This window comes from Nansenia antarctica (assembly GCF_963989245.1).
Source record: "Nansenia antarctica genome assembly, chromosome: 6".
Lineage (NCBI taxonomy): Eukaryota > Metazoa > Chordata > Actinopteri > Argentiniformes > Microstomatidae > Nansenia > Nansenia antarctica.
Genome location: NC_137676.1, coordinates 22,934,728 through 22,952,227, shown reverse-complemented (window position 1 = coordinate 22,952,227; position 17,500 = coordinate 22,934,728). Strand labels below are relative to the sequence as shown.

At 47.2% G+C, this 17,500-nt stretch overlaps 1 protein-coding gene across 1 annotated transcript in view; it reads left to right on the top strand.

Moving 5' to 3' along the window:
• Positions 1-17,500, top strand: part of l3mbtl3 (L3MBTL histone methyl-lysine binding protein 3) — a gene marked incomplete at both ends in the record, with an annotated part of 62,882 nt that overhangs the window by 8,084 nt on the left and 37,298 nt on the right. Inside the window, 8 exons of the mRNA XM_080534304.1 lie at positions 531-618; positions 7,991-8,085; positions 8,496-8,600; positions 9,456-9,591; positions 9,809-9,900; positions 10,677-10,828; positions 16,730-16,806; positions 17,471-17,500. The exon at positions 17,471-17,500 is cut by the window's right edge and continues 56 nt beyond it. Coding sequence (XP_080390430.1) covers positions 531-618; positions 7,991-8,085; positions 8,496-8,600; positions 9,456-9,591; positions 9,809-9,900; positions 10,677-10,828; positions 16,730-16,806; positions 17,471-17,500 — 775 coding nt within the window. The remainder of the gene's footprint in view (positions 1-530; positions 619-7,990; positions 8,086-8,495; positions 8,601-9,455; positions 9,592-9,808; positions 9,901-10,676; positions 10,829-16,729; positions 16,807-17,470) is intronic.

The window sequence follows — 17,500 nt, the reverse complement described above, 5'->3', positions numbered from 1 at the left end:
CAGTCTGCTACTGATGTTGTTGTTTACAATTGTAGCTTTTCTCCCTCCACTGTAGATATGTTATATAATATGATATATTGTTAGTATATATTACATATTATACACATTACATTGGGATACTTCATGAGGTGATGAGAGCATTCTTGTGTTGTTATAAATTAAGTGTGTGTGTGTGTGTATCCGTCCGTGTGTGTGTCCGTGTGTGTGTGTGTGTGTGTGTATCCGTCCATGTGTGTGTGTGTGTGTGTGTGTATCCATCCGTGTGTGTGTGTGTGTGTATCCGTCCGTCCGTGTGTGTGTGTGTGTGTGTCTCCGTCCCTGTGTGTGTGTGTATATCCGTCTGTGTGTGTGTGTGTGTATCCGTCCCTGTGTGTGTGTGTGTGTGTGTGTGTGTGTGTGTGTGTGTGTGTGTGTGTGTGTGTGTGTGCGTGTATCTGTCCATGTGTGTGCGTGTGTGTGTATCCGTCCGTGTGTGTGTGTGTGTGTATCCGTCCGTGTGTGTGTGTGTGTGTGTGTGTGTGTGTCAGCAGGAGGAGAAGGACAGCAGGAAGCCTGCTGCCCGCGGCGCTCCGAGGGGCAGGAGGAAACGGCGAGGAGACGCAGCGCTCCTCAGACAGAGTGAGTTTTAGACAGGCACAGACACGGACACCTAAGACAGGTCTCTCAGGACCCCTCATATATATATATGTTACGGTACATGTGGGAAAACTAGGGTTAGGGTTAGGTGCTAGGGTGCTACGGTTAGGGTCAGTGTTAGGGTTAGTGTTAGGGTTAGGGTTAGACATGCCAGCATGTACCAAGTCGACGTAGCACCTAACCCTAACCCTAGTTTTCCCACATGTACCGTATTCCCACATGTACCGTAACATATACATATATAAACCCCTCAAAAAAAGTTCGGAAACGTTATTTTGGTTGATTATTCCTCCCCTTTAATAATACCAATTGATATTGTATTTTATATTGTTGGAAAGCCTGATTAGTCACCTTTATAACGAGGTACAATTTATAAGGATCATGCATTCGTGGAATAAGCAACACAGCTAAACGTGTGGGTAGCAACTGAAGAGGGAGGCGTCCAGGAGCAACGGGGCGGGGCTTGGTGCTGGGGCGGGGCTTGGTGCGGGGGCGGGGCTTGGCGCAGGCCGCAGGAGTTCGGCCCAGCAGGAGAGTCTGGCGTGTGTGTGTGTGTGTGTGTGTGTGTGTGTGTGTATCCGTCCGTGTGTGTGTGTGTATCCGTCAGTGTGTGTGTGTGTGTGTGTGTATCCGTCCGTGTGTGTGTGTGTGTGTGTATCCGTCCGTGTGTGTGTGTGTGTGTGGTGTGTGTGTGTGTATCCGTCCGTGTGTTTAGAGGAATATATAGTTTGAGTTTCTGTCTAGTTCCAAAGATCATAGTGTAAGATTTAGATTTATTGAGCAGTATTTGTTCTGTAAGAGCCAATCTTGTAGGATGTTGAAGTCAGACTGAAGAGAAGTTTGAATTTGTAGTATGTCCAGTTTAGATGTGTATATGACAGTGTCGTCAGCATAAAGTTGCACAGCAGTTTTTTAAAATTGACGGTAAATTATTAACATATATAGAGAAAAGAAGTGGTCCCACTGTAGAGCCCTGAGGCACACCTCTTTGTTCAATTGCGAAATCAGAGACATTTCCATTCAATAACACACACTGCTTTCTGTTATGAAAGTATGAATTAAACCACAGGAGTACATTTTCAGACAGGCCAATAGCATGTAGTTTATCTAAGAGCAGATAGCGGTCAACAAGATCGAAAGCTTTTGTTAGATCTATGAAGATAGCCCCTGTGAGTTCCCCGTTATTTGCAGCAGAGAAGACATCGTTAGTGAATTTAAGTAGGGCTGTAGTTGTGGAGTGATTAGGCCTGAAGCCAGATTGAAATGGTGATAAAATATTATTATTACTAAGATAGTATGCAAGCTGATTATAAATAAATGTTTCGAAAACTTTGGCAGTAGAGCAGATAATCGATATAGGTCTGTAAATTGTTGCAATCAAGTACATCTCCACCCTTGTGGAGTGGTGTAATACGAACACTTTTCCAGATAACGGGTAACTCACAGGTAGCTAGTAGGGATGCTCCGATTTATCGGCCACCGATTTAAATCGGACGATTTCACTCCAAATGACTCGATCGGTGATCGGCAAAAATGGCCGATCGCAAAAACCGTTTTTTTTTTATTTATTTATTTTTTCCTGGGGAAGACAGATAACTGAACAGAAAACATAGGAGGACGTAACAGTATGTAAACCATGAAGGCCACGTTTATGATGTCTTTTATACAGCCATATCGACTGACTTGGGCTTCAGGCCCTAACTGGGTGATAGGCCAGACTTTTACTATGCCATAAAAATGGGTCTGCGTTTGCTTGGTGCCTAATGGATCAAAACTTTTGTCTAAAAAGCAAAAAATATGTAGGCTATCCAGTCAGTAGGCCTACAGTTATGTATTTAAAAAAAAATCGGTATCGGTATCGGTATCGGTTGATCTTGAGGAAAAAAATCGGTGATCGGTATCGGCCCCAAAAATCCAGATCGGAGCATCCCTAGTAGCTAGTGAGAGGTTGAATAAATCAGCAAGTGGGTACATAAGAATATTGGAGGCTAGCTTAATAAACCTATTTTCGATGCCATCAAGTCCAGGACAACTGATCACACTTAATTCATTAATAGTATTCAGAACTTCTGTTGGCAAAACATTTCTAAAAGAAAAGGAACTGCGGCAGGGTGAGATATTATTAGGAGAGCCAGTAGATTCAGACAATAAAGTAGAGCAGACAGAGGAAAAATGCTGATTGAAACCTTGGGCGATAGATACAGAGTCATGTAGTATAGTATTGGCAACTCGTATTTGATTGATAGAGCGCTTTTCAGAGGTATTAGTAATAGATTTAATTTTGTTCCAGAATTGCTTGGGGTTCCTGAAATCAGAAGTGAGAGAATTGTTGTAGTAATTGGATTTTGCATTCCTGGTTTTAGTCTTGCTCAGATTTCTCAGCTGCCTGTATACTTCCCAGTCAGCATTATCCCTTGTTTTACGGAAAGTTGACCATGCTTTGTCCCTTTGTCTGAAGAGACGGATAAGTTCAGGGCTGACCCAAGGGAGATGTTTACCTTTGACTCTGACAGTTTTCCAAGGTGCATGTTTGTCCACCACATCAGTGAACTCAGTGTAAAGAAAATCCCAGGCATCTTGCACATTTGGTATTAATTGGAATCTGTCCCCCTGAAACGCTGCTGTTTCCCTTCAACAGTAACACACAACGTGCAGGGATACCTAAAAAAGTATTTCATATTGAGATCGCGCAGTCTGCGTTTGACTGGATCAAAGCACCGGCGTTTCTTCATCAGCTCAGCACTGAAGTCAGGATAGATGGAGATGCGAGATCCGTTGTGTTCCAGTTTATTCTTCTCCCTGGCAAGGCGTAGGATTTTCACCTTGTCCTGGAAGTTCAGCATCTTGACCAGGATTGCCCTGGGTTTGTCACTGCCTCTCTGACGAACAGTGGGCGAACGGTGTGCCCTCTCAATGATCGGCGGAGTGGAGAAATTCTCTTGATCCAGGAGTTGCGGGATCAATCGGGGCATGAAACCGATCATATCCCCACTTTCGGCGGACTCCTGGATTCCAATGAAACGGAGATTGGAGCGTCGGCTCCGGTTCTCCAGGTCGTCGACCTTGTCTATCAGGTAGGAGTTGACTTTCTCGAGTTGTTGAATCCGAGTAACTGCATCGATAACATTTTCTTCATTGGCCCCGACGCGCTGCTCCAACAGTTCAACTTGCTCTCCCAAAGTTGTCTGGGAGTTCTCTATCTTGAGAAGACTACTTTGAATGGGGTCAACTTTTGAATCAAAGTGCGCCAGCATGGCCGTCTTAGACTGTTGAATGGCGTCCCACAAAGTTTGTAGTGAGATCTGGGCATTATCCATTGTAGCAGAGGCAACAAACTCAACTAGGCAAGAAAATCAAATAGGCGGCAAACTTAAAAATAGACTTAAATCATAAATGGATCAGAATAAAGGAGCTACTATATTCGCAGTAGGCAGACTTGAGCTCGAGACGCGTTCACTCACGATGCGGCCATCTTAACGGCAGAATGATGACATGTTGTTTAAGGTACGCTGTATTGTTGTCCTGTGAACAACTAGACCGGTGTCTGCAACTCTTTTTTGCAGCTCTTTCGCAGTGATGTGTGGGTTGCATTTCTCACCAGATCTGGAAATGGGTGCAGTTTGAAATGTTGCAGTTTTTCGTAGCCTTCTCCTTGATGGTGGAAGTGAACTATCTTGATTCTGACATCCTTGGACAACTGTTTAGAGGAATATATAGTTCAACCCTGGAATTATATTCACCTGACTCATTGAAGCCCTAACGAGTAAATCACCTGGGTCTGGGCCTTATTAATCATCTTCTCAAAAGGTAACAAAGAATAATCCAGAAGGTTCCCAATCTTTTGCACAGGGCCCTTTTACTTTTTTACCATTTAAAAACTCTGAAAAATGAAAATAAAAAGAAACCTTGCTTTGAAATGTTCAGAAAGGTGTCATGTTTAACTTTGTAGCATTTAGTGTTCCGGTTTGCTTTCAATCACTTGGAGATTAATTGTAACAGACATTTAAACCAGGGCCCTATTCCCAGAAGAGCAATTAGAGACAATCCTGGCTAGTTTTTCTAATTCGCGATAATTTCAGCTCGAGTTCCGTTCCATGAATATGCCTCAAATAATTAGCTGTTTGGTTGCTATGCAACCAATCCTTCAGAACAAACCTGGTAGCGACCAGGTTTACGGTCTGGTTTAAGTAATACGTGTGTTAAAAATGTCTCACAGGCAGAAACTAAATCCCGAATGACAGTTCCCTCAAGTGTCTTTTTGGAAATATTAGTTCCCACCTTTTACGAGATAGATAGATAATTTGATATTTTGATAGCTAGTTTGATAGTGTGCTAGATAGATAGTTTGATAGTGTGCTAGATAGATAGATAGATAGATAGATAGATAGTTTGATAGTGTGCTAGATAGATAGATAGATAGATAGTTTGATAGTGTGCTAGATAGATAGATAGTTTGATAGTGTACTAGATAGATAGATAGATCTTGAGGCTTGAATCCCAATCGAGAGTTGCCTTCCTTTTAATCACGAATATACTAATCAACGTATGTGGAATACCCCCCAGGAGTCCCCACATTTTTGCACCCCACTGTATATTCTAATACTCTCCTGGTGTCCCTTCAGTATATTCTAATACTCTCCTGGTGTCCCTTCACCAGTATATTATAATACTCTCCTGATGTCCCTTCCGCTTTATATTCTAATACTCTCCTGGTGTCCCTTCACCTGTATATTCTAATACTCTCCTGGTGTCCCTTCACCTGTATTATAATACTCTCCTGATGTCCCTTCACCTGTATATTATAATACTCTCCTGATGTCCCTTCTACTGTATATTATAATACTCTCCTCATGTCCCTTCCACTGTATATTCTAATACTCTCCTGGTGTCCCTTCACCTGTATATTATAATACTCTCCTGGTGTCCCTTCACCTGTATATTATAATACTCTCCTGATGTCCCTTCACCTGTATATTATAATACTCTCCTGGTGTCCCTTCACCTGTATATTATAATACTCTCCTGGTGTCCCTTCACCTGTATATTATAATACTCTCCTGGTGTCCCTTCACCTGTATATTATAATACTCTCCTGGTGTCCCTTCCACTGTATATTATAAAACTCTCCTGGTGTCCCTTTCACTGTATATTATAATACTCTCCTGGTGTCCCTTCCACATATTATAATACTCTCCTGATGTCCCTTCCACTGTATATTCTAATACTCTCCTGGTGTCCCTTCACCTGTATATTCTAATACTCTCCTGGTGTCCCTTTCACTGTATATTCTAATACTCTCCTGGTGTCCCTTCACCTGTATATTCTAATACTCCCCTGGTGTCCCTTCACCTGTATATTATAATACTCTCCTGATGTCCCTTCCGCTTTATATTCTAATACTCTCCAGGTGTCCCTTCACCTGTATATTATAATACTCTCCTGGTGTCCCTTCCACTGTATATTATAATACTCTCCTGGTGTCCCTTCACCTGTATATTATAATACTCTCCTGGTGTCCCTTCCACTGTATATTATAATACTCTCCTGATGTCCCTTCCACTGTATATTATAATACTCTCCTGGTGTCCCTTCACCTGTATATTATAATACTCTCCTGGTGTCCCTTCACCTGTATATTATAATACTCTCCTGGTGTCCCTTCACCTGTATATTGTAATACTCTCCTGATGTCCCTTCCACTGTATATTATAATACTGTCCTGGTGTCCCTTCACCTATATATTCTAATACTCTCCTGGTGTCCCTTTCACTGTATATTATAATACTCTCCTGATGTCCCTTCCACTGTATATTCTAATACTCTCCTGGTGTCCCTTCACCTGTATATTATAATACTCTCCTGGTGTCCCTTCACCTGTATATTATAATACTCTCCTGGTTAGGGCTGGGACGACGAGTCGACGTGCGTAATGTGCGTCGGTGCGTCGCAAATAAACAACATAGCTGCGACCAGTGGAAACATGGAGGAGGCTACTAGCTAATGTTACACAAGCAATGTAGCTCACCACAGTTTGTATGCCTTGTCTTCTGGTGTTAGTAACGTTAGCTATGTAGCTGGCTAGCTACGGTAGCCTATTGTCATTGTGGTGATCGCACCTACGTTATCTAGCTCGTAGCTCGCATGCTACGTTAGCATCAATTTAGCTAATCATAACATAGCAGCATTTCTAACTGCAATAGCGGCACTGCGCCGACGTGGTGGCGGGGGCGCTGTTTTGCAAATAAGTTAGGTTTCGTTTTTGCTAGTGAAATAATTGATAGTATGTTGACTGCTCAAGGAGAATACATATTTGAAAGTACAGAATGCCTGAGAGCCTTATATTGCATTATATTATATTATATTTTGAATGGTCATCTGGTGCCTGAATATTGTGTTTTCCTTTACATAAATAATGACATTTCCACCATAAATTGATGCAGAAAGGGCACAAATTGGTGCATATCAATTAACCAGAATGCAAGAAATTAAGTGTTTGATGTTTAAGGACCCCCAGACAGCCCTGCTTCATGGGCCCCCCGATGTCAAACACCACTGGTACCACCTTCGCCTCATTTTGAGCCAGGAAAAACCATGATGGCCATGTTGGCATTCAAGTTGGCTAAACATAGCAGTGATTGGGCCTGTGTCTGGGGCTGTTTGACAGAGGCAGTTTCAGTAGTAGTAGTAGCAGGTCGCCGAATTAAAGGTGTCTGTGTTTAATTGCAGGCCCACAGACAGCCCCCATACATCAGCTGATCATTTAAAGGGGCGGCCGTCTGAGTAATGTGCATGTCACACACTGCTTTGTTTTATAAGAGCAGCAGCTATTACCCAGAGTGCTTTATAAAGACACTGTTAAACAGAGAGAGACAATACAGCCATTATTTTGGGGGAAATTAAGTGATACATTAATCGAACAGTAAAAAAAATAATCGTTAGACTAATCGTCAAATTAGTCGTTAGAGTAATCGACTAACCGAAAAAATAATCGCTAGATTAATCGTTAGAAAAATAGTCGTTTGGGACAGCCCTACTCCTGGTGTCCCTTCCACTGTATATTATAATACTCTCCTGGAGTCCCTTCACCTGTATTGATATAGTCTCTGGTATGTACATGTGAAATTGTTCTTACTGTATGTGTTGTGATGCTTCTGTGTGATGATGGTGGTGATGATGATGATGATGATGATGATGATGGTGTTGTTGGTGGTGATGATGATGATGATTGTGGTGATGATGATTATGATTGTGGTGGTGATGATGCTGAGGATGATGAGGATGATGGTGAGGATGATGATGGTGATGATGATGAGGATGATGATGATGATGATGATGATGATGATGTGGTTGTCAGCTGTTCCCTACGGGGGGAAGAAGAAGGTGTGGTGTTGGGCCTCGTACCTGGAACAGGAGAGAGCTGCCGCCGCCCCCACCAAACTGTTTAAAGAGGTGAGCACACACACACACACACACACACAGTACACACACACACACACACACACAGTACACACACACACACAGTACACACAGTACACACACACACACACACACACACACACACACACACACACACACACACACACAGTACACACAAAGTGTAATTCGTCAGTTTGACTGCAGGTAGCACAAAACAGTGGTAGAGAGGATGGGAGAATGAGGAGGTATGATATTAGGTACTGTATGGTGTTACAGTGTGTTTTACAGTGACAGTAACATTGTAGTAATGTTGTTACAGTGTCTTTTACAGTGAGGTAACGTTGTAGTAATGTTGTTACAGTGTGTTTTACAGTGAGGTAACGTTGTAGTGATGTTGTTAGTGTGTTTTACAGTGAGGTAACGTTGTGTTTTGGTCGTTGCAGCACCAGTCGTTTCCCCAGAGTAAGAACGGGTTCAGAGTGGGGATGAGGCTGGAGGGGGTCGACCCCGAGCACCCCTCCATGTACTGTGTCCTCACGGTGGCTGAGGTACGGACGCTACGCTACCCTATGCTATGCTACGCTACCCTATGCTACGCTATGCTACCCTATGCTACGCTACGCTACCCTATGCTACGCTACGCTACCCTATGATACGCTACCCTATGCTACGCTATGCTACTCTACGCTATGCTATGCTATGCTACTCTACTCTACTCTACTCTACTCTACTATACTCTAGTCTACTCTACTTGACTGTTCTCTACTCTACTGTACTGTACTGTACTCTACTGTACTCTACTGTACTGTACGGTACTGTACTGTACACTACTGTACTCTACCATGGTTCGACAGTAACGCCGTTTTACTTGCCCGGACCAAGTAAAACATTCGCCGGGGTTGTTTGCGCAAGCCCGACCACGCTGATATTTTTACCTGTGTGCAGGAAGAACAACAGACGGCGCAGGCGCCAGACCAGACTAGATGATCGTGAGTGAAGGTATTATCAAAGCCTACGGGTGATCGACAGGCGCGTACGCTTTGATAATATCTTCACTCACGATCATCTAGTCTGGTCTGGCGCCTGCGCCCGCGCAAACAACCCCGGCGAATGTTTCACTTGGTCTGGGCAAGTAAAGCGGCGTTACTGTCGAACCCTGTCTACTGTACTCTACTCTACTGTACTGCACACTACAGTACACTACTGTACTCTACACTACTCTACTGTACTCTATTCGATTCAGTCTACTCTATTCTATTTAGTTTTATTCTGCCATGCAATCCTGTCATCATCATGTTATATGATTTTATTCTATTCTATTGTATGTCAATTTAACACGCTGTGGACATGCATATGTGACGTTTAACACGCTGTGGACATGCATGTTTGACCTTCTCCCTCAGGTCTCAGGCCACAGAGTCAGGCTCCACTTCGACAGGTACTCCGACTGCTATGACTTCTGGGTAAACTCCTCCTCCCCGGACATCCACCCAGTCGGCTGGTGTGAGAAGACTGGACACAAGCTCCACCCCCCTAAAGGTACACAAGCTCCACCCCCCTAAAGGTACACAAGTTCCACCCCCCTAAAGGTAGACAAGCTCCACCCCCCTTAAAGGTAGACAAGCTCCACCCCCCTAATGGTAGACAAGCTCCACCCCCTAATGGTAGACAAGATCCACCCCCTTAATGGTAGACAAGCTCCACCCCCTAAAGGTATGCAAGGCTCCCTCCCGCCAAATGTCTTGTCTGTTTGCAGGTATGAAGGACGAGGAGTTCAGCTGGTCGTCCTACATCAAACTCAGCAAGGCCCAGGCCGCCCCCAAGGCCCTTTTTGAGAACCAGAACACGGTGAGAAGAACTAGAACCCTCTCTCATTAGAACACTGTTCTAGAACCACACTAGAACCCTCTCTCATTAGAACACTGTTCTAGAACCACACTAGAACCCTCTCTCATTAGAACACTGTTCTAGAACCACACTAGAACCCTCTCTCATTAGAACAATGTTCTAGAACCACACTAGAACCCTCTCTCATTATAACACTGTTCTAGAACCACACTAGAACCCTCTCTAGAACACTGTTCTAGAACCACACTAGAACCCTTTCTCATTAGAACACTGTTCTAGAACCACAGAAGAACCCTCTCACCTAGGCCAGATGGTTCTCATATGTTACAACCCCCTAAACCCAAAACCAGTTTATAAATGTGTGTGTGTGTGTGTGTGTGTGTGTGTGTGTGTGTGTGTGTGTGTGTGTGTCTGCGTGTGTCTGTGTGTGTGTCTGCGTGTGTCTGCGTGTGTGTGTATGTGTGTCTGTGTCTGTGTGTGTGTGTGTGTGTGTGTGTGTCTGTGTCTGTGTGTGTGTGTGTGTGTGTCTGTCTGTGTGTGTGTGTGTGTGTCTCTGTGTGTGTGTGTTTGTGTCTGTGTCTGTGTCTGTGTGTGTGTGTGTGTGTGTGTGTCTGTCTGTCTGTCTGTGTGTGTGTGTGTGTGTGTGTGTGTGTGTGTCTCTGTGTGTCTGTGTGTCTGTGTGCCTGTGTGTGTGTGTGTGTGTGTCTGTGTCTGTGTCTGTGTCTGTGTCTGTGTCTGTGTCTGTGTCTGTGTGTGTGTGTGTGTGTGTGTTGCAGACGGTCACTCCTCTGGGGTTCCGTATTGGGATGAAGCTGGAGGCGGTGGACAGGAAGAACCCGTCCTTCATCTGCGTTGCCACGGTAACCGACATGGTGGACAGCCGCTTCCTGGTGCACTTTGACAACTGGGACGAGGGCTACGACTACTGGTACTACACACACACACACACACACACACACACACACACACACACACACACACACACACAGACAGAGACACACACACACACACACACACACACACTACGACTACTGGTACTGTCCTCTACACACACTCACACACACACACACACACACACACACACACACACACACAGACGCTACAACTACTGGTACTGTCCTCTACACACTAACACACACACACACACACACACACACACACACACACACACACGCTACGACTACTGGTACTGTCCTCTACACACACACACACACACACACACACACACACACACACACACACACACACACACACACACACACACACACACACATTTTAAATGCTTTATTTATGTCCACATACATGTACAATTCTAAAGGACATAAATACTAACAGTGCATTTTGATATCATGGAAACAATCTGTTACAGTAATGCTGAGCCAACAACCAGTTCTGCCACACACAGGATGTTATTCACACCAGATGATACCAGTGGGTTGACAGATACAGTATCAATACTATAAGACAGACAGTATCCCGCTCATGGGTACAGGAAGCACCGCCTTCTCCATATTGAGCAGCTACCAATAACAGCAATATTTTGCTAACTGTTTGGCCCTTCTCTTAGGTAGACCAGCCATTTGAAGGCCTCTAACAACAGACTTATGAACATGGCCGAGGCTGCCAAATATGAAAACTAAAAGTTGACATCTGTAACCCAGTTGTGATATGGTCTGCTCCAGCTGTTGGTATTTTAAGATTTTGGTTAAAAAGGCTTCCTCTAGGCTATGGTCAAAGGTGCAGCCAATTCTAAAATAAGCACCTCTCTGTGGTTTTCGTTGACAATTACAACATCGGGGGTGTTTGCTGAAATATTAGAGAACACTCCTAATGACTCTTCGTCACTACACAAACTGAACATGTGGGGCTTTACAGTGGAGTGCTTGTACAGCGTTGCACTACAACTACTGGTACTGTCCTCTACACACACACACACACACACACACACACACACACACACGCGCAAGACTACTGGTACTGTCCTCTACACACACACACACACACACACACACGCGCAAGACTACTGGTACTGTCCTCTACACAAACACAAAACTGATGTGCCACGGCTCTTGTATGTAGCAGAGTTGGCCACTAGATGGCGCTAGAGGATTCCCTCTGACTGCTAGCGGAGAGAAGAAGAGGTCTGTTCACCAGCGACTGACAGAAGAGTCCTCGTTAGCATAAGTAAACATGCTGCTGCACAGTTAGTTCTCCCAGACGGGACCTGTTTATCTACTGTGTTGTGTTGTTAACAAGACTATTAGAGAAAAAATTACTTGAAGTTGGTAGGGGAGGAGAGGGGGAGAGGATGGGAGGATAGGGGAGAGGAGGGGAGGAGAGGAGGAGAGGGTAGGGGAGAGGAGGGGAGGATAGGGGAGAGGATAGGGGAGGAGAGGAGAGGGTAGGGGAGAGGATGGGAGGATAGGGGAGAGGATAGGGGAGAGGAGGAGAGGAGAGGAGGGGAGGATAGGGGAGAGGAGGGGAGGAGAGGAGGAGAGGGTAGGGGAGAGGGGGAGAGCATGGGAGGTGTAGGGGAGAGGAGGGGAGGAGGAAAGGGTAGGGGAGAGGGAGAGAGGAGGGGAGGGTAGGGGAGAGGAGGGGAGGAGAGGAGGAGAGGAGAGGATAGGGGAGAGGATGGGAGGGTAGGGCAGAGGATGGGAGGGTAGGGGAGAGGATGGGAGGGTAGGGGAGAGGAGGGGAGGAGAGGGGGAGAGGGTAGGGGAGAGGAGAGGAGGGTAGGGGAGAGGAGGGGAGGGTAGGGGAGGGTAGGGCAGAGGAGGGGAGGAGAGGAGGAGAGGATAGGGGAGAGGAGGGGAGGGGAGGGGAGAGGAGGGGAGGAGAGGGGGAGAGGGTAGGGGAGAGGAGGGGAGGGTAGGGCAGAGGAGGGGAGGAGAGGGGGAGAGGATAGGGGAGAGGAGGGGAGGGTATGGGAGAGGATGGGAGGGTAATGTTGAGGCCCTAAACATGACATTTCTGGCATTTAGAAGACGCCTTTAAACAAGAAGAAAATACATTTATCTAAGTGAGTGAATCATCTATCCATCAGTCATAGCAAGAAAAAGTAATTATGCTTGGAGCGGGGGCCGGGGGGCAGTCACCCCACCCCTCCCTGCCTGGCCAAGCTACGACCCCCCCAAACCTGAGGCCCTGGGCCCTAAACCACCCCGTCATCAGGCTACATATACATCGGTATTCAGACTAAAGATCCATTCATAATTAAGAAAATGAAAACTATTAGAATTAATTACAGTCTTCAATCTTTTCCACAACAGCCCTCAGCCACTCAAATCACTCTCCGAACTCTTCTCTCATAACTCTTCTCTCATAACTCTTCTCTCATAACTCTTGTCTCAGAAGCGAGTCACAGCTCGGCTGAGTGGTGAGAATATAACAAGGTTCAAGGCTCAAGGTGGCAGGAAAGGTTTTAAATTTCGCGTTTCTCCTGCTTGACGTTCTGTGTTTCCTTGAATGCTCCAGTATACAAATGAGAGCAAGTATTTTGAGCCATTTATTCAATACTTAGCGTCTGAATTCAGTTGTTAAGTCTGACGTCAAACGTGTCATTTAGCAATTTCCAGGTCCAAACCAGAAATTCCCTGCACCAGAGTACCAGTGTACTAAAGCATCAGAGTACCAGTGTACTAAAGCGGTAGAATGACAGTTCAATCGTTTTTTTCGCCGGCAACCATGACAGTGGTAGTCTAGTTTCTACAGCGTTAGCGTACAGCCCACGGCCTTTAACTCACCAACTGCCAAAGAGTTCTGGAACACTCACCACCTAGAGTGCCAAGTGTTCTATGTGGTATTTACCCAGCAACAGCAATTTGATTGGCTAGAAAATGAAGCATCATAATTTATGCTTTTTTTGGTGAATAAAGGCTGCGTTCGTAAATTCGCTCTGGAAATCTGATCAGCACTCATGGAATGCCTCTTGTCCGATCAAATTACTTGGTCCCTTTATGACATTGAAACCAGCGTGCGCTCCGGAGCTCTCAGAGCAGATTTATGAACGCAGCCAAAGTCACCTGTGGCACTCCTGACCAATCAGGTGGAAGCAGGAACAACATGCACCCAGGCAATTCTGCTGATCATAATAAGACCCGGTCCATCCATGTCAGTCAGTGACAGCTAGCTGTTGTTATGATGTTGTTGTATGATGTTCTGATGCATATGGTTGTTGTGCCGACTGCAGAGAAGGATCCATGGGAGGAGGTGGAGTCACTCCTCTTCTCCCCTGCCCTTTTACATTTACATTTACATTTTTGGCATTTAGCAGACGCCTTATTCCAAAGCGACTTACAATCAATACATTTGAATACTAAGCATGTGAATCAGCAGTCCACCATTCGTTGCAGGAAGAGTACTCTAGCTCGGGCCGGTGGCCTTTTGCTCACCGACTGTCCTGAGAGAGACAGAGGGAAACATATACGACAGGACAGGACAGGACAGAGAGAGAGAGACAGAGACAGAGACAGAGGCAGAGAGAGAGGTATTACAGGGGAGGCTGTTATCACGGTAGAGGCTCTCCATCACAGCATCCAATATTCACTCTAACAACAGCACCTACTGAGGAGCAATCATATCACAGTCTCACTCCATCTGGTGTTTATTAATCATATTCCCTGTCCCTAATAACAGCTTCTACAGGAAGGCTGAACACATGACGTCTCTCAGTAATAATACGGTACACACTCCATAAACCCTGCTCAGCCCGTCCCTGTCGTCCTGCCTGCAGCGAAATAGAAACATGGTTATGTTTCTCTACGAAACAACAATGTCTGGGAAAGATGAATCGGACAGGAGATATCATTGGAAAACAAACCCGCTTTTGTTTCCTCTCGACGACACAATTACATTGTGGATAATGTTCCCCCGTCCTCTCGTCTGTGGAAAAGGCCCTTTCCGTCTGCGGGTAGCTAGCGCAGAACGCAGCTGTTCAAAGCGCTTTTACCCAGAAGTAAGAGAGTACATTTTCGCCTGGTTACGCTGGCTTCCAGGAGATTTTAGAATTGATTAGAATATTCTATTGATTGCATAATAAAATCAAGACCTGTTTTAGTCCCGGTGCGCTGTACACTGTAGACATACTAACACCATATGAGTGCGGGGAGTACTATACAGGAACAGCAGGTAGCCTAGAGGTGAGAGAGGCCAGCCAGCAATCGGAAGGTCGCTGGTTCGATCCCCACCCCAGGAGGGTGGGGGATGTGAGCTAGTGGACTGGAGGGGTTGCTGGCATTACATCTAAGGTGCCTACAACTGCCATTGTGCCCTTGAGCAAGGCACTTAACCCCTAACTGCACCAGGGGCGCCGAAGATAGATGACCCTGTGCCCAGAGCTCTGTTCTCCCTGGGGGGAGACGTGTGCACCAACTACATTTGGTTGTCTTTAACAACAACAATAAAGTTCAATCTTAAACTTAATATCAATAAAGTTCAATCTCATCCCCTCACCTCCTCCCTCCTCTCCTCTCCTCCCCTCTCCTCCCCTCCCCTCCCCTCTCCTCTCCTCTCCTCCCTCTCCTCTCCTCTCCTCTCCTCTCCTCCCCTCTCCTCTTGTCCTCCCCTCCCCTTCCCTCCTCTCTCCTCTTCTCACCTCTCCTCTCCTCTCCTCTCCTCTCCTCCCCTCTTCTCCTCCCCTCCCCTCTCCTCTTCTCTCCTCTCCTCTCCTCTCCTCTCCTCTCCTCTCCTCTCCTTTCCTCTCCTCCCCTCTCCTCTTCTCTCCACCCCTCTTCTCCTCCCCTCCCCTCCACTCTCCTCTTCTCCTCCCCTCTCCTCCACTCTCCTCTTCTCTCCTCCCCTCTCCTCTCCTCTACTCCCCGCTCCTCTTCTCCTCTCCTCTCCTCTCCTCCCCTCTCCTCCCCTCTCCTCCCCTCCCCTCTCCTCTCCTCCCCTCTCCTCTCCTCCCCTCTCCTCTTCTCCTCCCCTCCGCTCTCCTCCCCTCTTCTCTTCTCTCCTCTCCTCTCCTCCCCTCTTCTCTCCTCCCCTCTTCTCCTCCCCTCCCCTCCACTCTCCTCTCCTCCCTCTCCTCTCCTCTCCTCTCCTCTCCTCTTCTCTCCTCCCCTCCCCTCCACTCCCCTCTTCTCCTCCCCTCCCCTCCACTCTTCTCTCCTCTCCTTTCCTCTCCTCTCCTCCCCTCTCCTCTTCTCTCCTCCCCTCTTCTCCTCCCCTCCCCTCCACTCTCCTCCACTCTCCTCTTCTCTCCTCTCCTCTCCTCCCCGCTCCTCTTCTCCTCTCCTCTCCTCTCCTCTCCTCCCCTCTCCTCTCCTCTCCTCTCCTCTCCTCCCCTCTCCTCTTCTCCTCCCCTCCCCTCTCCTCCCCTCTTCTCTCCTCTCCTCTCCTCCCCTCTCCTCTTCTCTCCTCCCCTCTTCTCCTCCCCTCCCCTCCACTCTCCTCTCCTCTCCTCTCCTCCCCTCTCCTCTTCTCCTCCCCTCCCCTCTCCTCCCCTCTTCTCTCCTCTCCTCTCCTCCCCTCTCCTCTTCTCTCCTCCCCTCTTCTCCTCCCCTCCCCTCCACTCTCCTCCCCTCTCCTCTCCTCCCCTCTCCTCTCCTCCCCTCCCCTCTCCTCCTCCTCTCCTCTCCTCTTCTCCCCTTTCCTCTTCTCCTCCCCTCCCCTCTTCTCTTCTCTCCTCTCCTCTCCTCTCCTCCCCTCTCCTCTTCTCTCCTCCCCTCTTCTCCTCCCCTCCCCTCCACTCTCCTCTCCTCCCCTCTCCTCTCCTCTCCCCCCTTCCCCTCTCCTCTCCTCTCCTCCCCTCTCCTCTCCTCCCTTCCCCTCTCCTCCCCGCTCCTCTTCTCCTCCCCTCTCTTCTCTTCTCCTCTCCTCTCCTCAGGTGTGATGCCACCAGCCCCTACATCCATCCTGTCGGCTGGTGTCAAGACAACGACAAGACCCTCACCACCCCCCCAGGTGAGAGAGACACACACACACACACACTCCTGTGTACTCCTACGACCACAATGTCTGTCTGTCTGTCCGTCCGTCCGTCCGTCCGTCCGTCCGTCCGTCCGTCCGTCCGTCCGTCCGTCTGTATGTCTGTGGTTAAAGAATGGCAAATTGCTTTGACTACAGTAGGGACCTCATCCACCCACACATCATACTACACACAATAAACATCATACTCTCCTCTCGTACTCTCTACGCTTCTATCCTCTCGTCTCTTACTCTCTCCTCTCCTCTCCTCTCTTCCCCCTCTCCTCTTCTCCCCCTCTCCTCTCCTCTCCTCCCCCTCTGCTCTCCTCTTCTCCCCCTCTCCTCCCCTCTCCTCTCCTCTCCTACTCTCTCCTCTCCTACTCTCTCCTCTCCTACTCTCTCCTCTCCTCTCCTCTTCTATCCTCTCCTCTTTTCTCCTCCCTTCCTCTCCTCTCCTCTCCTCCCCCTCTCCTCTCATACCCTCTTCTCTCCTCTCCTCTCCTCTCCCCTCTTCCCCTCTCCTCTCCTCCGTTCTCCTCTCCTCTTCTATCCTCTCCTCTCTTCTCCTCCCTTCCTTTCCTCTCTTCTCCTCTCCTCTCTTCCCCCTCTCCTCCCCCTCTCCTCTCCTCTCCTCTCCTCCCTTCCCCTCTCCTCTCCTCAGGTTACCCCAGCAGCAAGACCTTTTCCTGGG